Raw genomic sequence first — 22789 nt, forward strand, 5'->3', positions numbered from 1 at the left:
ACTGGGTGGTACAGCATACAGGGTGTTACAACATACAGGGTGTTACACTGTATCGGATGTTACAATATACAGGGTGTTACAATATTCAGGGTGTTACGCATACAGGGTGTTACAACATACAGGGTGTTACACTGTATCGGATGTTACAATATACGTGGATTTATTTTTGATCTCGATCTGATAATGTTTGCAAATTCCGGGCTGGGTGTTTTGATTTTTTCGTATTCGTCTTTCAGTTGGTTAATTTCTTTGCTGGCATTCTTTCGACCTGAAAAGAACATAACTTTTGTTGAGGCTGATTGTTGTACATACATGACCACAAGTCCATACTTCAGAATTTATTGGAATTATTATTAACAGATTGCTATTCAAATGTAATCGTACACATCTTCCTTCAGTTAGGTCATACCTTGGTTCTTTAAATACTTATCTGTGTAAGTATGTACCTACCTATAACTGCTAATAACGCAAATTTTGTTAGGACTGAAGTTCAATTGTTGCTTTAATTTTATTTGAACAAAGAATAATCTTTTCTTTTAAATTCTACAATTACACCAAACAAAGACTCGGTACTTAAGTACTAACGATTTACAAATTACAACTATAGATGTTTCTTGTCGTATGGACCAATTCTACAATTACACCAAACAAAGACTCAGTACTTAAGTACTAACGATTTACAAATTACAACTATAGATGTTTCTTGTCGTATGGACTTCGTACATAGGTATACCTTCATGATTGTATTTTTAGTGTGATAACTTCTTTCTCTTATTAGTTTTAAATCATTTTCCAAAAGTTTAGAATCTGAATTACAGGTGTTTCATCGGATTTTTTCAAAGTAAAATCCTATGAGATTTTTACCTCCGTTTTAAATACGACATTAAAATATATCCAACTGAAATTTAATTTAATTAAAATAATCATTCAAAACAAAACAAGGATCTTGTTTTTACTTGGATTTTTTCAAAGTAAAATCCCATGAGATTTTTACCTCCGTTTTAAATACGACATTAAAATATATCCAACTGAAATTTAATTTAACTAAAATAATCATTCAAACCAAAACAAGGATCTTGTTTTTACAGTTTACTCTTCTTGTTGTAGTAGGTACCTAGAGGTATGTTTCAGATTTGTCCATGCATCTGCTCTTGTGCAAAAATTCGACGTTAAACATGAGACTGTAAACTTGCGCCGGGTAGCGTGCCTGCCTTGTAAGTGCTAGGTCGCGGGTTCAATTCCCGCCCGGGGAACTTTACCTTTAACCGATAAGGTTTGTTATCAGAACGGCTGGCTTTCTCCTACCTTGTCCTCCAATTATTACTGTTCCCCAGGGAAATACCTTGACAAGAAAAAAGCGGGGCTTTCATACCCATAGGTACTGGGTAGGATATGAATAGAGAAGAAAAAGAAAGTAAAAAAAATGGGGCGGGGAGGGGAATACCTAAATCCAAGCCTAGTATAGGTACCTCTACCTGCAACAAAAAATACGAAGAGGTGAATTTATGGCTGCACTACAGAGTTTACAGGCATTTATTCGATCCATCACTTCTAACCACCTTGAGTTTTTCAAGGTTCTCAGCGCTCAGCTGATTTCTTGTTTTTATTTTGACTTTAAAAAAATCCAACTTCTCAGAACTTCTGATTCTTCTGAAATAATGCAGATTTTCTTATCAATAAAAAAAAGTCTTGTCTAAAAAACAGTGTAGCTATTACCTAGTTACCTTGGAACTAGGAAGTTCCAAGAGAATTCTTCAGTTCCCTAGAACGACAAAATGTCGGGCTTCGTGAGAAACTTGTTCGGCCCCTACCAGATTTATGATACCCCGGATCATGAGGATCTTATCCCCAAGTTATTATTTGTGGAAAAATGGACTGTCTATTTTTCTGGGAGTATTGCTGCAGTGAACTATATCATGCAAAGACCACGACCAAAGCAAGTAGACAATAATGACATTCTAGTCAATACATTCGAAAATACTATCAAGAAAGAAGGGGTAGATATGGAAGATAATGTGTTCATTAAAACTGAAGTACCACGAGAAAACCAAGAGAATATTCTCAATCATGTAGATCAAAGCGAATCTCATGCCTAGGTGTTTCTACCATTGGTCTTTTCCTGAAAGGAAAGTCGCATTTTCCTTTTCTGACTTTCAGGTGGTAAATGCCACCATCAGCCACCACTATGAAAATTGCAAGGCTAATATCTGTCAACTTCACACATTGAAGCAAGATATTCTACCAGAAATTTGGGATGTTCACACTAGCATGGAACAATATACCTATTTTTTACCTTTTTTAGGTATGGTTAATCTCATGCCTGTAATCAATGTAATATGGCCTATTGTAAAATGAAAGATCTCATTGCCCATATGGACAAAGCACACAACTGTAGCATTGATAATCAAATCATAGAATTGAGTAGCCCTGTAGAAACGTGAAGTCGAAACTTTTGTTTGATTTGTACTTTCTAAGTCACCAAATGAAATGTGTTTGTTTTTATGGTAACAATCACTGTTCTTTTTAATGTTTTTTACATCTTGTACTGTATGACGAAATTTATGTTCAATAATTATTTATTTTAAAATATCCAAAATAACGAATGTGTGTTTTTTCGAATGGTGAACGACGTTTTTACCCATTGTTACAACCTTCGCAATTTATTCTTCTTTCTTGAATTAATTAATTTGTTTATTGCCATGACGAGAAAGTGCCACTGTCATTATTGAACTTTGATGAACGAGCTGAGCTCTCAACAATTCTTTTTTTACGTTTTTACCCATTGTTACAATCTTCGCAATTTATTCTTCTTTCTTGAATCAATTAATTTGTTTATTGCCATGACGAGAAAGTGCCACTGTCATTATTGAACTTTGATGAACGAGCTGAGCTCTCAACAATTGTTTAAAATTTATGCTTTCATTTTTGATGCAATGTAAAATGAAAAATATATTTATTAGGACATATTATTATTTATTATTTTCAACAAAGTACAGATACCTACTACATAGATATTTATTTTTTCAAAAGTATAGCCAGCTTGAAATTCTAAATCTATAGTTTTCTTTGAAACGTTGAAATTAAAAAAAGTAATTATTACTTTAAATTGTTATTTTAATTTATTTCAAATGCTAGTCGATTTTTATTTTTAATATTATTGTTTAACTGTACTTTAATACGTGTATGTAATTGATGAGTATCGGTAATTGCATTTTGTGTACAGTACATGAAAATTGTAAAATGAATTAGTTTGAGTATATTTATATGATATTTTTTCTCTAATATATTTTACAATGTAGATACTAATAATAGTAATAAGTATATCAATATGTTTGTTTTGCAAATACGTGTAGGCATTTGGCACCTTTATATTTTCTCTAGTAGTAGGTAGTTGCGTAACATTATCATCTTTAGTCAATCAATATAATATTTTATTTATTTATAGCTTCAAAATTGTCCCATATCTTTCTGCAACCATATTATTCTTTCTTAACATTTACTGACTGCTATTGAAAAAACAAGTAGACAATAATGACATTCTAGTCAATACATTCGAAAATACTATCAAGAAAGAAGGGGTAGATTTGGAAGATAATGTGTTCATTAAAACTGAAGTACCACGAGAAAACCAAGAGAATATTCTCAATCATGTAGATCAAAGCGAATCTCATGCTAAGGAATAGTAGCAATAGGTCACAGGTTCGATTCCCACCTGGGGTGGATTTTATCCTGAACAGACAAGGTTTGTTCTTGGAACAGCTGGCTTTCTCCTGTCCTGTCTTTCTTCTCTCTTTGGTTTCAGGATGATAAGACCTTAGCAGTCCAACTTGGGTACCTAAGTACATACAGCCATACAAGTCACAAGTCATAAAAATTATTGCAGATGAGGTGTACATACTTGTTAGTCTCCTGTATTTTTATTTTTAAAATACCCTAACTTTAAATATTGCAGATGAGGTGTACATACTTGTTAGTCTCCTGTATTTTTATTTTTAAAATACCCTAACTTTAATTATACTTTCTTTTAAATGTTATTTTAGGTTGAGATGGGATCAAGTATTGTACAAGCCCTTAAGGACAGAATTTTCAGTGTGATGAAAGAGCATGGAAGCAACGTGTCACTGGACCATGTGAATTCAATTGCAAGTTCTTTGTTCACCCATGACTCAGAAATGAAGAGTAAATTTCTCTGTTTGTTTTCAAATGACTTGAATGAGCTGTTTTTACTCTTCTTGTTGTAGTAGGTACCTAGAGGTATGTTTCAGATTTGTCCATGCATCTGCTCTTGTGCAAAAATTAGACGTTAAACATGAGACTGTAAACTTGCGCCGGGTAGAGTGCCTGCCTTGTAAGTGCTAGGTCGCGGGTTCAATTCCCGCCCGGGGAACTTTACCTTTAACCGATAAGGTTTGTTATCAGAACGGCTAAGAAAGTAATTTCCAGTCTAGTTAGCTTGGAAGATAATGGACCTCTCTTGTGAGTGCTAGGTCATGGGCTTGATTCCCACCTAGGGATGAAGCTTCAGCCTAATCACATAAGGATTTTTCTGGGAAATGCTGTACTGTCTTCTCTTAAATTTCAACCTCTATCAAACCTGTAAAGAAAGAAAGAAAGAAGAAGAAGAAGAAGAAGAAGAAGAAGAAGAAGAAGAAGAAGAAGAAAAAAAAACTTTGTCTAAAGAAGATAATGGACCAGTTTTCTGTCCGGTTCAGTTTCAGTGCTGATGAATTTGAGGAGATAGACTTAGATCAAGATGCTTCTCTCCCTCATGATGAAGAAACATTTCACATTCAACAATAGTAGCTCCTATTTGAACTCCTTTTCTTCTTCTTCTTCTTCTTCTTCTTCTTCTTCTTCTTCTTCTTCTTCTTCTTCTTCTTTCTTTCTTTTTGGCGTTATCTTTTTGTGTATTAGGTAAACGTAATCATCTTTTTTTTTTTAGAATTGGCTCTTGAGGAAAGTTTGGGTAAAAAGCTTGCTTCCTTCAGATACTTTATTCCTATTCACATGAGTGTGACACGGAGTTACATTAGGTATACTTATATATTTTTTCACCCCTGATCTATAGGAGATTTATTGTAGGTACCTATTAAAAAAAAAAAAAACAATCCAAAAATGTATCTGTTTGAAAACTGTAAAAAATAACTATTCTATTCTTCAACTTGTAAATAAAATATGTATACTCCTTGTTCATGTATTTAATCATGAAACAAAGGAAAATAGTTTGAAATGAAATAATCTTTTTTTTTACGTATTTTCCCTCCATTTTGATTTTGCTTTTTTTACGATTTTATCTTTTCCATTAATATTTTTTGCACTTTTTTCTTAGGTTATCTAGAATGTCATTGAAATCAATATTCGAAATTCCTTTTTTTTACCCATACCTACATTTGTTTCTTTTCCTTTGTTTAATTTTGTGGTAAGAATGAATGATACTCATCAATGTTATTTTACTGTTGTCCCCTGGTTAAAATATGTAGTCAAGAGAAAGGGAAATTGTCGGTACATATTTTATACCTGTCTAATCAAAATTCCTACATATGTATATCTATTTAGAATTATTACAAGTACCTACCCTACTATATACTAAAGTCCCTTATGTCATATAAGATTTTATGCTACCTCACATGTTTTTCTCGGATTTCAAACCAGGCCACTAGTTACTTACACCTAGATACATATGTACATAGATACTTATTATTTAAAACATGTAAAGCCCAACAGTGCCCTAAATCACCAAAGTATGGAAAAGTATCTTACAAGTGTAATAGCCAATGGAAAAGCAGAAATTTGAATTTGGACGAATCATATGAGTCCAAAATAAATCAAGTAATAAAATTTAGCGTAGATAGTGTTAGTGTATTAATCGGGGAATAACGTTTGTGACCAGCATTTATGTGACCTGTGCCCTAAATCACCAAAGTATGGAAAAGTATCTTACAAGTGTAATAGCCAATGGAAAAGCAGAAATTTGAATTTGGACGAATCATATCGAAATATGGAATTGTAAATACTTTTCCATACTTTGGTGATTTAGGGCACAGGACGGTCAAAATCCCTGTTCCAACACAAAAGAGGTCTGGTCCGATAGTCAAAATCATAATTAGATATCAAAAATGGCGACAATAAATTTAGAATAAGAGTACCTACTCAAAAAATGAGGTGTTGCCTGCTACTCATACTCAGACCGTATGAGCGTGAGTGATGCTTTCATAAGAAAGCATCAGCTTTCACAATATTTTGACGCCACATCAACTATCGTTTAGTTGACGGCTAACCCTCTCGCAGAAAATTGTAGCTTAACATAGATGACGCTAAAACTGGTCTTAAATGATCGACTGAAGTGTTATCTAAAACTTTCTCACTTTGAGTTCATAGGTCGTCGTGATAAATTTTGAGATTAGAGCTCATTTGTGTGAGAAAATGTGAAAAAAATCCCCCAAAAACCAGTTTTTTTTAAAAAAAATTTTTGGCTTTATGGTTTTCTGGACACAATTTTCACCACCATTTTCGTGTTCCTGGTAAAAAGACCTTTAATTTGATATAAAGGTTGACCAGGTTTGGATAAGTCCTTCTATGGGGACAGACAGACCGACAGACGACACCGAAGCAAATACAATAGTCCGTCCCTTATACCTTTAATTATTACTAATTGTAATTTAATAAAGGAAGGACGGACTAAAAAATTTACCTCACCTCTCTCTCTCTCTATCTAAAAGGTGTTGAATGGATCTCTATTCCTATACCTAAAAGCCCTCAACCTATCCCTAAATATTATTTTACTAGTTTGTACTTTAGCCATGTTTAAATGCTTGAAAAGCTGTTTTCCGACCAATCTACAAGATCTTGACATTAAATCCATAAGCTAACCTTTCAAAAAATATGTATACTCATGTCCCTACATTTGGTGGCACTTTAGTTCATTCTCCGCAAATTTTTCCCCCTTTAATGGTTTTTTGTTTATTACTTTCTATTTTATTAAAATATTATTTCTTTCATTTTGTGTTTTCTGTTTTGTATTTTATATATACCACAAGTCCAGCATAAATAACCTACTGTTTTTAGTGTTAAGGGGAATAATAATGATGATAATAAAAAATATAGGTACATACAACTTATAAACCCACTTAATTCAAAAATCCATAATGTGTCATGTTTAAATTGTTGTCAGGCCAGGAATCTCATTGCTACTGTGATTAGCTTGTGGAACAAAATCTTTCATCAGCTCTACATAATGGATCTATATCTCACAAGCTAGAGCTTACAAGGTAGGCGCGCTACGTTCCAAGCTAACTATTCTGGCAATGTATGACAAAAGACCTTGCTCAACCTAAAGCTAAAGGCCAGTTCCTACTTATCTTGGGGGAGGGGAATCATGTCGTGTGTGTAATGGGAACACTTTCGTTTAAATTGAATTGCCTGCAAGGACATTCGGGGGGAAAAATCGAATAAAACTCACGACAAATGGGAACAGGTCTTAAAGTAACCTTTAGATTTAGATAATGCTTACCCATTGAGGAAATATCGAATGACAGTGCTCAGTATTGGTGTTGACGTAACATCACAAAGCTTGGTCTCACACAGAATATTGAAAAGGGACATCAGTTGTTCTTCACTTTGAACACAAGACAGTAGTTCTCGACAGTTACGTTCCAACTTTTTGAAATTCAGATTCCTCCTTGGACTAATCGAACTGACTAGTGTAATGGCGTCTGAAGATAAAGATAAATAAGAAATGTTGTATCTACATTTTTTTTAAAGAGGTTTGGTAGAGGGAACTGTAACTGCTAAGGTCTTATCGTCCCGAAATTGAAGAGAGAAGGCAGGCAGGATAGGAAAAAGTCAACCGTTCCGAGAACGAACATTGTCCGTTCTGAATAAAATCCGTCACGGGCTGGAATCAAAACCGCGGCCTAGCACAAGGCCGACGCACTACCAACCAAGCTAACTAAGCTCGCAAAAAGGCCTGTGTGATGTTCTGTAGACATCTCCAGAAAAAAGTGAAAAAGATGTTGGATTATTCACAGGAGCCATGCTTTGGCTGGCAGTATTCTTCATAAAACATTTGAATATAGGATGGACTTTTCTTCTGTACTTTGTGATAGAGAACATTTTTTACAGAGTTAGTTTGACGTTAATGAATTCCAGTCCTGGCAATGTGACAATTGCTTCTGAAGGTATGTTTTATGCGCAAAACAGGGTATTCTTGAGAGTAAGTTTATCTGCAAAACAAAATAGAGACCTTTTTTTTTTAGCTTTTAGAAAAAAATGAAAAAATTGCTAAAAAAAACACTAATCTAAAATTTTGAATTTAAAAATTCAAATAAAACCGCGGAAAAAAAATTATACCACGTTGCTATGTTGCCAAGTCTATTCTTTTTACCCTGGGAGGTTTTCTTCAAAAAACCTCTTTTGCTTTTTTATGGCCGGAGCCACAATCAGATTTAACAAGCTGCGTAGTTTATTCGATCAGTACCTATGTCCTATGTACCTACCTAATTTGTTTAATCTTCAGTTTATTATCATCCACAATCAGATTTAACAAGCTGCGTAGTTTATTCGATCAGTACCTATGTCCTATGTACCTACCTAATTTGTTTAATCTTCAGTTTATTATCATTCTTGATTTGATTTCACTTTCATGTAATGATTTAAAATCAAGACTAGAGCCCATGCATTCTCCCTTTATTCCCCATATAATGTTTGTCACCCATCCATTTATTGGCCTTCTTCGGCGTAGCTTAACATAGGTAACGCTAAAACCGGTCTTAAATTAACGAATGAAGTCTCATCTAAAACTTTCTCGCTTTGAGTTCATACTCGGCGTAGCTTAACATAGGTAACGCTAAAACCGGTCTTAAATTAACGAATGAGTATCATCTAAAACTTTCTCGCTTTGAAATCATAGGTTGTCGCGACAAATTTCAAGATAAGATCTCATTTGTGTGAGAAAATGTGAAAAAAATCCCTTAAAACCAGTTTTTTTGCTTTATGGTTTTCTGGACAAAATTTGCACCACCACTTTCGTGTTCCTGAAAAAAAAAGACCTTTAATTTGATAATATATAGGTCGACCAGGTTTGGATAAGTCCTTCTATGGGGACAGACAGACACTGAAGCGAATACAATAGTCCGTCCCTATACCTTTTATTATTACTAATTGTAATGACCTTTAATTTGATAATATATAGGTCGACCAGATTTGGATAAGTCCTTCTATGGGGACAGACAGACACTGAAGCGAATACAATAGTCCGTCCCTATACCTTTTATTATTACTAATTGTAATTTAATAAAGGAAGGACGGACTAAAAATCGAGTACCTACCTACTCGGTATATATCGTTGCCATACACATTTTTCCGAATATTGGAGACTTCATCGCACCAGGTTAAATTGTTATTAAAAATAATTCCCAGATTTTTCGCGGACTCAATAAAATAAAATCTTTAGATACACTTTCTTGTAAAGTAAAATTTATATAATACATTGTTGTCATTTGCTGTTCCCCCCTCCTATAAAAATTGTTTATTACTGCAATTTGCTGAAATTAGTACAGACAGGAAGTACGATTAAATTACTCACAGTAAATTCGAAGCAATCCCATGAAGATATGATCCACCAGGTCCAGATGAGTAGGGAACACGTCTTTCAATACCGTCAGTGAATGGATTTTGTTTTCATCAGAAAGTCTTCTTATTTGTTTGACTAAAGTCTGAATAAACTGTGGAGTTATCTGAAACACAATATTTCGTACGATCGTAAATAACAGCCCAAGATTTTTTTGGAGACTTGAGGCTGCTTAGGTCATATCAGAATTAGGAGGGGGGGCTTTTTACATGGTTTTACTTAACTTGAGATCTCTGTTTGTTTGTAATGAGTAGGGAACACGTCTTTCAATACCGTCAGTGAATGGATTTTGTTTTCATCAGAAAGTCTTCTTATTTGATTGACTAGAGTCTGAATAAACTGTGGAGTTATCTGAAAGACAATATTTCGTACGATCGTAAATAACAGCCCAAGATTTTTTTCGAGACTTGAGGCTGCTTAGGTCATATCAGAATTAGGAGGGGGGGCTTTTTACATGGTTTTACTTAACTTGAGATCTCTGTTTGTTTGTAATTTTGTGAATATTATGAATCTACCATAATACCATATTTATAAAAGAAACCTAATGGAAAAGTTGGAGTTTTGCAATATAGTAAAAGTTACATAGGTACCTACTGTATAAAGTAATGAAGCCTCTAATACAATCTGCACGTTTGTTTGTAATTTTGTTTGTTTGGGTCAAATCTTGTAACTAAAATTTGGGCCACTTCCACTGGTCCGATTGACCTAAATGTTTAAGAAGAAATTTTGCTCATTCGATTTTGCCTTAGGAAGTCCGCCCGACAGAGACAGGTTCTACAGTCCACTAAAAGGAGAAAAAAGTAGTTCAAAATGCCGAAAAACCATGAAACTTTATTTCGTGTTAATATAGGCCCGGCGGCGCGCCGCTTCGAACTCTTAACGTTCGCGCGCCTCCCGGCACGCTTGACTACTAGTAGTTTTTATTAACTCTTTTTCACCCTCTATGAATCGTTAAGTGAGGTTTTACAGTTCATTGAACTAGAAGTGAAGTTATATAACCATTATGGCAAAGAGTCTACTGGTTATCAAAAGACTCGGGAGTAATTGCATGATATTACCTGTGAGTTGGATTATTCACAGGAGCCATGCTTTGGCTGGCAGTATTCTTCATAAAATATTTGAATATAGGATGGACTTTTCTTCTGTACTTTGTGATAGAGAACATTTTTTTACAGAGTTAGTTTGACGTTAATGAATTCCAGTCCTGGCAATGTGACAATTGCTTCTGAAGGTATGTTTTATGCGCAAAACAGGGTATTCTTGAGAGTACGTTTATCTGCAAAACAGAATAGAGACCTTTAGCTTTTAGAAAAAATTGCTGAAAAAAAAAAACACAAATCTAAAATTATAAAATTTTGAATTTAAAAATTCAAATAAAACCGCGGAAAAAAATTATACCACGTTGCTATGTTGCCAAGTCTATTCTTTTTACCCTGGGAGGTTTTCTTCAAAAAACCTCTTTTGCTTTTTTATGGCCGGAGATTCTGAGGGCCGGAGCCACAATCAGATTTAACAAGCTGGGCCCGTCCCTCCGGGAATTATTTAGCCCGTAGTTTATTCGATCAGTACCTATGTCCTATGTACCTAATTTGTTTAATCTTCAGTTTATTATCATTCTTGATTTTACTTTCATATAAGTCCTTCTATGGGGACAGACAGACACTGAAGCAAATACAATAGTCCGTCCCGCCTATACCTTTTATTATTACTAATTGTAATTTAATAAAGGAAGGACGGACTAAAAATCGAGTACCTACCTACTCGGTAATAAAAACTCGGTTCTTTTCTCTCCCTTCAATCACAGTTTATTTATAACAAGAATTTTTTTTCGATTTATTGTATTTTAGGCAAGCATGTATGTACCTACTGTAGTAGATCCAATGGAACTGTAGCCTTCAGAGTTGGGATTTCGATTTATTGTATTTTAGGCAAGCATGTATGTACCTACTGTAGTAGATCCAATGGAACTGTAGCCTTAAGAGTTGGGATTTTAGTGGAAAAATAACAACTAAATTTTCGCGATTTTCACTTAAATTTATAGGTATATGATTCCTTTTCTTTTCGATTCAGAATCATTAATTCTTCAGCTAGTATCACTATCATCATCTTCATCGTCATCACCAGCAGTAATAGGAGGTATATACGAGCCAGCATTGAGCTCTTGTAATCTGATCTGTGCCGTTGGGATTTTAGTGGAAAAATAACAACTAAATTTTCGCAATTTTCACTTAAATTTATAGGTATATGATTCCTTTTCTTTTCGATTCAGAATCATTGATTCTTCAGCTAGTATCACTATCATCATCTTCATCGTCATCACCAGCAGTAATAGGAGGCATATACGAGCCAGCATTGAGCTCTTGTAATCTGATCTGTGCCTCCTCTTGTATCCTCTCAGCTTCTGACTTACGGGCCTCTTGCTTCATGCTATCAGTTACCTGTAATACAGAAATGATCAACATAATCGCAATTTATTTGGGTATACTAGTGGATTAGTGAACTGAAAAGCTCTCTCAGAAAAACGAGAAAGCCAGACTTTATAGGTTCAATCGATTCTGAATTCTAAAGAATGAATTAAGCAGGCACGCTACCAAGGCTGGCTCACTTATTTCGTTCAATGGAATAGATTTTACCCTTGAATAACCTATTCATGCTGGGTTATTATTCCTATTATTTCATTATTATTATTTTAGTGTTTGTTTTTTAATATTTTTTTTAGGCATTTTGTCTTGTCTGGCTGGGGGATGTTAAACGGGGAATGGACCAGCTTAGTCTGGCTGGGGGACTTAAAACACGGAGTATACCAGCCTGAATTTCCCCTGCTAAAGAAATAGCAAAGGCTGAGTTTTATTATTTCATTATTATTATTTTAGTGTTTGTTTTTTAATATTTTTTTAGGCATTTTGTCTTGTCTGGCTGGGGGATGTTAAACGGGGAGTGGACCAGCTTAGTCTGGCTGGGGGACTTAAAACACGGAGTATACCAGCCTGAATTTCCCCTGCTAAAGAAATAGCAAAGGCTGAGTTCGAAGGGCATCCACTTGTAAAATTTGTAGCCAAAACCAAATGTCAGCTTAAAGCAATTACCCGCCGTCTGTACAAGGGAAAAAGCGAAGAAAAAGAAGAGGAGGAGTGAACTAGTTAACTGAAGAGTTCTCTCAGAATTAAACCCACGACCTAACGCTTACAAATTACAGCATACAGGGTGTTACAACATACAGGGTGTTACACTGTATCGGATGTTACAATATACAGGGTGTTACAATATTCAGGGTGTTACAACATACAGGGTGTTACAGCATACAGGGTGTTACAACATACAGGGTGTTACACTGTATCGGATGTTACAATATACAGGGTGTTACAATATACAGGGTGTTACAATATTCAGGGTGTTACAACATACAGGGTTTTACAATATTCAGGGTGTTACAGCATACAGGGTGTTACAGCATACAGGGTGTTACAATATTCAGGGTGTTACAACATACAGGGTATTACAACATACAGGGTGTTACAATATTCAGGGTGTTACAACATACAGGGTATTACAACATACAGGGTGTTACAATATTCAGGGTGTTACAACATACAGGGTATTACAACATACAGGGTGTTACAATATTCAGGGTGTTACAACATACAGGGTATTACAACATACAGGGTGTTACAATATTCAGGGTGTTACAACATACAGGGTATTACAACATACAGGGTGTTACAATATTCAGGGTGTTACAACATACAGGGTGTTACAGCATACAGGGTGTTACAACATACAGGGTGTTACACTGTATCGGATGTTACAATATACAGGGTGTTACAATATTCAGGGTGTTACAACATACAGGGTGTTACAACATACAAGGCGTTACAGCATACAGGGTGTTACAGCATACAGGCTGTTACACAGTATCGGATGTTACAACATACAGGGTGTTACACTGTTCCCCAGGGAAATACCTTGACAAGAAAAAAGCGGGGCTTTCATACCCATAGGTACTGGGTAGGATATGAATAGAGAAGAAAAAGAAAGTAAAAAAAAAATGGGGCGGGGAGGGGAATACTTAAATCCAAGCCTAGTATAGGTACCTCTGCCTGCAACAAAAAATACGAAGAGGTGAATTTATGGCTGCACTACAGAGTTTACAGGCATTTATTCGATCCATCACTTCTAACCACCTTGAGTTTTTCAAGTTCTCAGCGCTCAGCTGATTTCTTGTATTCTTGTTTTTATTTTGACTTTTAAAAAAATCCAACTTCTGATTCAGATTTTCTTATCAATTCTTATCAAAAAAAAAAGTCTTGTCTAAAAAACAGTGCAGTTACCTAGTTACCTACTTACCTTGGAACTAGGAAGTTCCAAGAGAATTCTTCAGTTCCCTAGACCGACAAAATGTCGGGCTTCGTGAGAAACTTGTTCGGCCCCTACCAAATTTATGATACCCCGGATCATGAGGATCTTATCCCCAAGTTATTATTTGTGGAAAAATGGACTGTCTATTTTTCTGGGAGTATTGCTGCAGTGAACTATATCATGCAAAGACCACGACCAAAGGGAAGTGTACAGATTTTCCGACATGTGTTTAAACATGTAGGACCTGCTGTAGCAACATCTGCTTTTTTTGTTGGAAGTAAGTACTTAATCTAAAATTTAGGTGTTTCTACCATTGGTCTTTTCCTGAAAGGAAAGTCGCATTTTCCTCTTCTGACTTTCAGGTGGTAAATGCCACCATCAGCCACCACCATGAAAATTGCAAGGCTAATATCTGTCAACTTCACACATTGAAGCAAGATATTCTACCAGAAATTTGAGATGTTCACACTAGCATGGAACAATATACCTATTTTTTACCTTTTTTAGGTATGGTTTTCACTTGATATAGATATATCATTCAAGCTAAATTTCATAGAGAAATTATTGTACTTCATACACAAAATGTCTACTAATACCTATATTCCATTAAAACTACCTTATTGCAGTTGAATCATAATTATGACAGTAATATACTCATTCTTTTATTGGTTTTGTTTTCAGCATTTTAGGTATGGTTTTCACTTGATATAGATATATCATTCAAGCTAAATTTCATAGAGAAATTATTGTACTTCATACACAAAATGTTTACTAATATATTCCATTAAAACTACCTTATTGCAGTTGAATCATAATTATGACAGTAATATACTCATTCTTTTATTGGTTTTGTTTTCAGCATTATTTGCATCTTCTCATTTGCGGGGGAAAAAAGATGATGAATGGAACTCATTCAACGCAACACTTGCATCTGGAGCTCTTTTGCATCACATAATTGGAGGTCCCTGGACCTTTGTCAATTATACTTTGTTTGTTGGATTATGTACAAACTTGTTCAAGCAGAGTGCTATTAACAACTGGACAATGATAGACCAAGAAGCTTTGAAGAATGCTCAAGCACCAGCACCTCTCACAGGACCTTACTTCTTTGATTGGTCTGTGAGAAAGGAATATCCTCCCAAGTGGGTCAATGCTGATGATCTAGAGAAGAATAAAACCAACCAGTAAACAGTAGATTGATTGAAATTAGGGTTTTGATAATTTCATAATATGAAAACCTGTAAAAATATTATGAATCTACCATAATACCATATTTATAAAAGAAACCTAAGTAATGGAAAAGTTGGAGTTTTGCAATATAGTAAAAGTTACATAGGTACCTACTGTATAAAGTAATGAAGCCTCTAATACAATCTGCACAAAAGCAATTACCCGCCGTCTGTACACGGGAAAAAGCGAAGAAAAAGAAGAGGAGGAGTGAACTAGTTAACTGAAGAGTTCTCTCAGAATTAAACCCACGACCTAACGCTTACAAGGCAGGCGCGCTACCAAGCTATCGAGGCTGGCTCACTTTTTTCGTCCAATGGAATAGATTTAACCCTTGAATAACGTAATAATGCTGGATTTTTTTTTATTCTATTTTTTTTTTGTCTGTTTGTTTGTTTGTTTCTTTTGTTTTTAAATATTTATATCAGTGTGCCATGTTTCACCTTAAACATAGGTCCATGTCCAGGCACTATGAAGTCAGCTAGGAGCAGGATTTTGTCGCCAATCTGCACACTATCAATAGGTACCTTTTATTGATGGGTACATATTATCTTTCCCATGAAAGATTTTTGTCATTTACAGTCCACACAGTGTCAATATATTAATGGGAGAATATTGGTACCTTCATAAAACAAGTATTTATTTAGATTAAACATCTAGTTTTTTGTCAACATTACCTAAACAAGTGTTCATTAAAATTTTATTTCCAATAATGAAATAAAAGGTTTACAGTGAAGAAAAAAATAAAAGATCAGTGGTTGTGTAGAAGAGCTTCTTCAGGAAAGAAGGAGGACTAAAAGGGAAAGCCACCTGTTTCAGGAAAGAACCTTTGTTTAGGATAAATTTTCCACACACGTGTCTAACGTAGTAGGTACGGTAGTTGTTTTGTTGCTACAAATAAAAATGGTGTTGAAACACTCATCTTTTTTTTTTTTTTTTTTTTTTTTTTTTCCCCGGATAGGAATTTAACCCACCTTTCCCGGTCTGATAAAATTTTTTTTTTTTTTTTTTTTTTAGGCATTCAGAGGAGTTATCTGAAAGACAATATTTCGTACGATCGTAAATAACAGCCCAAGATTTTTTTGGAGACTTGAGGCTGCTTAGGTCATATCAGAATTAGGAGGGGGGGCTTTTTACATGGTTTTACTTAACTTGAGATCTCTGTTTGTTTGTAATTTTGTTTGTTTGGGTCAAATCTTGTAACTAAAATTTGGGCCACTTCCACTGGTCCGATTGACCTAAATGTTTAAGAAGAAATTTTGCTCATTCGATTTTGCCTTAGGAAGTCCGCCCGACAGAGACAGGTTCTACAGTCCACTAAAAGGAGAAAAAAGTAGTTCAAAATGCCGAAAAACCATGAAACTCTATTTCGTGTTAATATAGGCCCGGCGGCGCGGCGCTTCGAACTCTTAACGTTCGCGCGCCTCCCGGCACGCTTGACTACTAGTAGTTTTTATTAACTCTTTTTCACCCTCTATGAATCGTAAAACATGTTTTTGATATCAGTGTATCAAACACATGTTTTACTTAATAGTACCTGGCTACTGAGAATTGGTAATATGTCATTTATTTAGTTAAAATGACTCACCGTTAGTTTACTTTGCACATAGGTCCTCAGTGTATCAGCCTGGTTCACTTCTGCCAGTGCGGTGATGTAGGCCACAGCACTACTGGCCTCACCATGGATTTTAGTGTCTACATTCCTCACCAGATAGAGTTGCTGATGTTTGTTCTGATTCAGACAGGACACCAAGAGCTCGTGCTTGAGTGGGGTTCGGCGATACTGTTGACTGAATCGCACGAAATAATCCACGGCCTTGTCCAGATTATTGCTGTAAGAAAGGGGGGGAAATGTTGACACTGGGGAGTATCGAACGCGTAACATCTCAACTGTAAAGGTGGCTTTACACGCTCATGCCATTTGCACAAACTGGCTTGCGCATACCACAAGCTAGAGCTTACAAGGTAGGCGCGCTAAGTTCCAAGCTAACTATTCTGGCAATGTATGACAAAAGACCTTGCTCAACCTAAAGCTAAAGGCCCGTTCCTACTTATCTTGGGTGAGGGGAATCATGTTGTGTGTGTAATGGGAACACTTTCGTTTAAATTGCATTGCCTGCAAGGACATTTGGGGGGAAAAATCGAATAAAACTCACGACGAATGGGAACAGGTCTTAAAGTAACCTTTAGATTTAGATAATGCTTACCCATTGAGGAAATATCGAATGACAGTGCTCAGTATTGGTGTCTACATCGGCTGAATAATAGTAATGATAATAAAAAATATAGGTACATACAACTTATAAACCCACTTAATTCAAAAATCCATAATGTGTCATGTTTGAATTGTTGTCAGGCCAGGAATCTCATTGCTACTGTGATTAGCTTGTGGAACAAAATCTTTCATCAGCTCTACATAATGGATCTATATCTATTAAATCAAATTAGTGAAACACTTTCTCCATTTTGTGATACCAAGTGCAATATCATCCAACTAGAAAATATTTTCAAATTCCTGCTCAAACTTGAAGTAAGTAAAGTATGACTCTATCAAATAAAAGACCCGAAATTGAAGAGAGAAGGCAGGCAGGATAGGAGAAAGCCAGCCGTTCCGAGAACGAACATTGTCCGTTCTGAATAAAATCCGTCACGGGTTGGAATCAAACCCGCGGCCTAGCACAAGGCCGACGCACTACCAACTAAGCTCGCAAAAAGGTCTGTGTGAAGTTCTGTAGACATCTCCAGAAAAAAAGTGAAAAAGGTGATCAGCCAATTCGCTCTTGTACTTACTTTGGAACTGGTCTTGTTGTACACACACTCTGGCCAAGTCAATGACCTTGTACTCATCAATATGAAAGTCAGGTGCTGTATGTCTCAGATGAGTAAGCATATTGTATGCTTCGTCAGCCAGATTGAAATGAATGAGAATATCGATACAACTGCTCAGCATACCGGGAGTGAACTCGGCATTCAACCTATGCAGCTCCTGAGGAAGCAAATGTAAAACAGCTTTTATTATTTTTTTTTCCTTTGAGGCGCTTTAACTCTGGAGTACCAGGTCGTTCACGCCGTTCTCGGTTTTAGGTTATATTAGGTGGTAGGTATCGATTTTTTGCAGATAAGAGAAGAGGGATTTTACTCCCTCAACATCATCTACAAGGGAAGGGGGGTGGGGAAGTGATGTTCTGATTTGGTCATGGCGGTGACATGAGAGTATTTGCCGCACGGATAGGCGCTCGCCGCATGGGCAGGTGGGCGGGTCCGATTTTGTGAACAGGAGGTTTACGCCGAAGACGTTCTCTACTACTCAATCCTAAGAGTTCCATTATTAGGTGGTCAAATTCTCAAATAAATGAGGATAAAATTCCATGCCTCGACTGGGATCGAACCCACGCCCTCCTGTTTACCAGGCGAGCGTCTTGACCACTACGCCAGCGAGGCAGGTTTTTGATACACGTAACTGTAACAACGGATATCTTACTATCCCAAACTCCAACAGAAAATGAAAGTAAAAAGTACGGGATAGAAGAAAGTCAGTGTTCCGAGGACAAAACTGTTTAGGCTGAAGTTCGCGCCGGGCGGGGGTCGAACCCGCGACCTAGCGCTTACAAGGGAGGCGGCGTGGCATCCTAGACTGTCTAGCAAGTCCAGCCAGTTTATAAACTTACATCTTTCACACGCATTGCTTCGTCAAACCGTTTCTCCTGGCAATATTTGAGCAGCAATCGTTTGAGAGCATTATTATTATTTTAAGACGGTTGATGATAAATATTTAATAATAATAATGAATAATAATCAGAGAAGTCCAAAATATGGCACTAAAAAACATGGCATATGGCACTTATTTTAGGAAAATATGGCATTTATTTTTTCAAAACATGGCAAAATAAGCGATTTTTAAAGAATTGGAACGTGAAATAAAAATTGAATTTTCAACGTTTTAAACTAATTTTTCGTTGTTACTTTCTTTTTGACTTCAGATTTGGATTTTTGAGGACTTTTTACACAGGAATTTACCTTTCATGCTATATGTTTCCCCAGATGCATAACCACTATTTGTGTACTTACGGTTCTTTAGTTTTTTTTTTTTTAATCATTCTTCCTAAAGTTTTATATGTTCCCCTAAAATGCTTAAAGTATGGCAAAAGAACCTAAAAATGCTTAAAATATGGCAAAATAAGGCTTTTAATGGCATTTTTCCAAATTTCGCTAAAATATGGAAAAATAGTATGGCGCCATGGCAATATGGTATTTGAACTTCCTTGATAATAATAGAATCTTGAGTGGAAGGTAACCACTAGGAGAGGTTTACGCCGAAGACGTTCTCTACTACTCAATCCTTAGAGCTCCATTATTAGGTGGTCAAATTCTCAAATAAATGAGGATACAATTCCATGCCTCGACTGGGATCGAACCCACGCCCTCCTGTTTAACAGGCGAGCGTCTTGACCACTACCCCAGCGAGGCAGGTTTTTGATACACGTAACTGTAACAACGGATATCTTACTATCCCAAACTCGAACAGAAAAGGAAAGTAAAAAGTACGGGATAGAAGAAAGTCAGTGTTCCGAGGACAAAACTGTTTAGGCTGAAGTTCGCGCCGGGCGAGAGTCGAACCCGCGACCTAGCGTTTACAAGGGAGGCGGCGCGGCGTCCTAGACTATCTAGCAAGTCTAGCCAGTTTATAAACTTACATCTTTCACACGCATTGCTTCGTCAAACCGTTTCTCCTGGCAATATTTGAGCAGCAATCGTTTGAGAGCACTGGTTGGATTCGAATCTCGGGACTTCAAACTAATCAGATGACACTCGAGGTCTGCTGTGCTCATCTCAGACTGGAAATAAGAGGGAAGGATTTGCTTATGGTGGGGTGGAAGAGGTCATTCTTGAGAATCCTGCCACTTTAAATAAAGCAAAAAAATCGCGAGAAGACAAAAAAAGGGCGTATTTGTCACAAATGACATTGTATTAAGCATACTTCTTGATGAATGGAGCAGTTGCATTTGGGTAAAATTTATGATTAAAAGGTCGATAAGGGAAGGATTTGCTTATGGCGGGGTGGAAGAGGTCATTCTTGAGAATCCTGCCACTTTAAATAAAGCAAAAAAATCGTGGGAAGACCCAAAAAAGAGCATATTTGTCACAAATGACATTGTATTAAGCATACTTCTTGATGAATGGAGCAGTTGCATTTGGGTAAAATTTATGATTAAAAGGTCGATTTCTATTAAAAAAAGGTTGAGTCAATTTCTATGAAAAAACTGTTCTATTTGATGACTTGGACTAGAACCACTAACCTCCAAATCCAAGGTCCACAGCGCTATCCACTGCTATAGTTTAGTGTTTTCAATGCCATATCTCAGAGTTTTTTTTTTTTTTTAGAGCCATATACATAGCTTGATGAAAATAAGTGCCATAATTGGTGGTATCTGGTCATAATAAATTCCAACTAGGTAATCCAAATACTTACTAGACTTGGTGCGGATCTATCTACGTCTAGTCTGGCTGGAATTCTCTGGCTGGTTTTCTGGTAGAACACAAAGTCGGACGTTGACAGCTTATGTTTGGCAAAATAGACTTTCAAATCATACACAGCGCCTTGTGAGAAATCAATGCCATTCTTGATGAATTCCTACATAAGAAAAGAAGTTTTAAGGAAAACACAACATGGAAATTATAGATCTATAAATATATCTAAATAAATATGCAAAGACCCTGCCTACGTACCTACTTATCCATATAGGCCAAGATCCGGGACAAAAGCACACAAAATAGGTACAAATAATATTACCTACAGTGGCCAGGCTAGTTAGCTTGGAAAGCGCACCTGCCTTGTAAGCACTTAGTCATGGGTTTGATTCCCACCCGGGGTGAACTTTATCTTGAATGGCTGGCTGTCTCCCATCTTGTTTTCCTCCTTCTCTCTTCCATTTAGAAATGAAAAGACCACAGTGTTATAGTTCACTATATCAATTTGTTTTGTCTTACCGTAATTATCACTTGCACATTTTCGACCTTCAGAAGGGGGTTTTTACTCTGGGAAATCCTCGTTAGAAACAGATTGCCTACATCTGATATAGAATCTGCCCGTTTCAATAGCTTCACTGTATTATCTTTATCATTCAAGTTTATGTAATAGTCTACCAGAGCAAATATAAAATCCTCATGCAACAGTTTGGTCCTAGGGAAAAGTGTGAAGCCTGAAAGCAACAGAGAAATGCAATTTTAGGGTCAATGGTGGCAACACTATCAAGGGAGAGGAGATATTTTTTCCATTAGGTGCTCTGAAATTAAAATTATTTATGCATAGAATTTTTTTTGTAAATGTAAGAAAGTACATACACTCTGTTCTTTAGCCCCTGTTATAAAGATATTTTATACCCATGAGCCATGAGAGTTAAAACAAATCCCAAAGAGCCCATTTATTTCTCATACTTACACAGATCTAAGACTGGTTCTATCTGATTGCACTGCAGCAAACAAACACACACTGGGGTCAACAGCTGAGCTACTTTCAAGTCTCTATCTTGGAGTTTTCGAATGGCTAGGACAGAATTTGTCAGGTCTAATCGAGGACAGATATAGTGAATCAGGGTTTCATGATCTGGAGTTGAACCAAGGGCCAACATTTTATCCAATATGTCTAGAACACCTGTGGGAAAAATCAGTAGGGTGTGATCATTAACATAATTACCTAATGGATTTTTTTTTTCTTGAAAAAAAAAAAACACACACACATACCTAGGTCAAAGTAGGTATTCAAAATATTAGTTTGTGAGTTTTAGTGGTAAATTGATTTAAGTATGAGAGGGTAGGTACTTGAAAAGGATAAAAAAGCTGGAAAATAAAGAAGGACTAAATTGAGAGGGGGGAAACACAAACTTGTAAACCGTTCTCAAGTTGTACACATTATATTACCTATCTCTCCATACTGATGGTGCATTTGAATTATCAATGGCCAAAAGTAATGGCATCTCACAGGCACACCTCTTTTGTTCATCCCCTCTAAGCATTTAACAGCACCATCCACATCACCATCTTTAATTCTGCGGAGTAATTGATAACGCCAATTATCTCCTGCACCAGTTTGGTTTTGAAAACTTTGGGCAATACTAGTTGCAAGACTAGATTCTTCAATTTTCTTACTGTTGGTCTTTAACTGTCTAAAAATACTGAATGTGCTCCGAGGACAAATACAATGAAAAGATCTGAAACAAAGATGACAAATAATTATGATTCAAGCATGCTAAATGTTTGTCACAAATGTTCCTCACCTTATACACCTAGCTAAATTTGGTCTCATGGGCCCTTTAGGGTCACTTTTTCTTGAGGACAAATACAATGAAAAGATCTGAAACAAAGATGACAAATAATTATGATAAGCATGCTAAATGTTTGTCACAAATGTTCCTCACCTTATACACCTAGCTAAATTTGGTCTCATGGGCCCTTTAGGGTCACTTTTTCTCAACACTTAAGTGAGGTTTTACAGTTCATTGAACTATTAGAAGTGAAGTTATATAACCATTATGGCAAAGAGTCTACTGGTTATCAAAAGACTCGGGAGTAATTGCATGA

The 22789-nt window shown here is 36.1% G+C and overlaps 2 protein-coding genes and 2 long non-coding RNA genes across 4 annotated transcripts; 1 reads left to right on the top strand and 3 right to left on the bottom strand.

Moving 5' to 3' along the window:
• Positions 1-7506: 7506 nt before the first annotated feature.
• LOC103506702 (leucine-rich PPR motif-containing protein, mitochondrial) lies at positions 7507-22655 on the bottom strand. The gene is made up of 8 exons (XM_026821690.1): positions 22627-22655; positions 22130-22419; positions 21651-21863; positions 21200-21411; positions 20682-20843; positions 19906-20046; positions 18002-18197; positions 7507-7712 (listed from the first exon to the last, which is right to left on the bottom strand). The coding sequence occupies exons 1-8, from the start codon at positions 22653-22655 to the stop codon at positions 7507-7509; spliced, it is 1449 nt and encodes a 482-aa protein (XP_026677491.1).
• LOC113466366 lies at positions 9903-17468 on the bottom strand. The gene is made up of 3 exons (XR_003390782.1): positions 17419-17468; positions 16800-17043; positions 9903-9979 (listed from the first exon to the last, which is right to left on the bottom strand). It is a non-coding gene; the product is annotated as an uncharacterized LOC113466366 (long non-coding RNA).
• Positions 11411-11669, bottom strand: LOC113466367. Its single transcript, XR_003390783.1, has 2 exons — positions 11573-11669; positions 11411-11491 (listed from the first exon to the last, which is right to left on the bottom strand). It is a non-coding gene; the product is annotated as an uncharacterized LOC113466367 (long non-coding RNA).
• LOC103506691 lies at positions 13890-15364 on the top strand. Its single transcript, XM_008471087.3, has 2 exons — positions 13890-14261; positions 14844-15364. The coding sequence occupies exons 1-2, from the start codon at positions 14024-14026 to the stop codon at positions 15170-15172; spliced, it is 567 nt and encodes a 188-aa protein (XP_008469309.1). The 5' UTR covers positions 13890-14023; the 3' UTR covers positions 15173-15364.
• Positions 22656-22789: the final 134 nt, after the last annotated feature.

The sequence above is a fragment of the Diaphorina citri genome, unplaced genomic scaffold, assembly GCF_000475195.1.
Source record: "Diaphorina citri unplaced genomic scaffold, Diaci psyllid genome assembly version 1.1 scaffold255, whole genome shotgun sequence".
Lineage (NCBI taxonomy): Eukaryota > Metazoa > Arthropoda > Insecta > Hemiptera > Psyllidae > Diaphorina > Diaphorina citri.

Bases quoted from the DNA above. Each gene is read 5' to 3' on its own strand.
- LOC103506691 (XM_008471087.3), top strand. From the start codon at position 14,024: ATGTCGGGCTTCGTGAGAAACTTGTTCGGCCCCTACCAAATTTATGAT. The intron at 14,262-14,843 runs GTAAGTACTTAA...TTTTGTTTTCAG, and splicing joins ATCTGCTTTTTTTGTTGGAA to CATTATTTGCATCTTCTCAT.
- LOC103506702 (XM_026821690.1), bottom strand. From the start codon at position 22,655: ATGAGACCAAATTTAGCTAGGTGTATAAG. The intron at 22,420-22,626 runs GTGAGGAACATT...TCTTTGTTTCAG, and splicing joins AATTTAGCTAGGTGTATAAG to ATCTTTTCATTGTATTTGTC. The intron at 21,412-21,650 runs GTAAGTATGAGA...TGTTGCTTTCAG, and splicing joins AGAACCAGTCTTAGATCTGT to GCTTCACACTTTTCCCTAGG.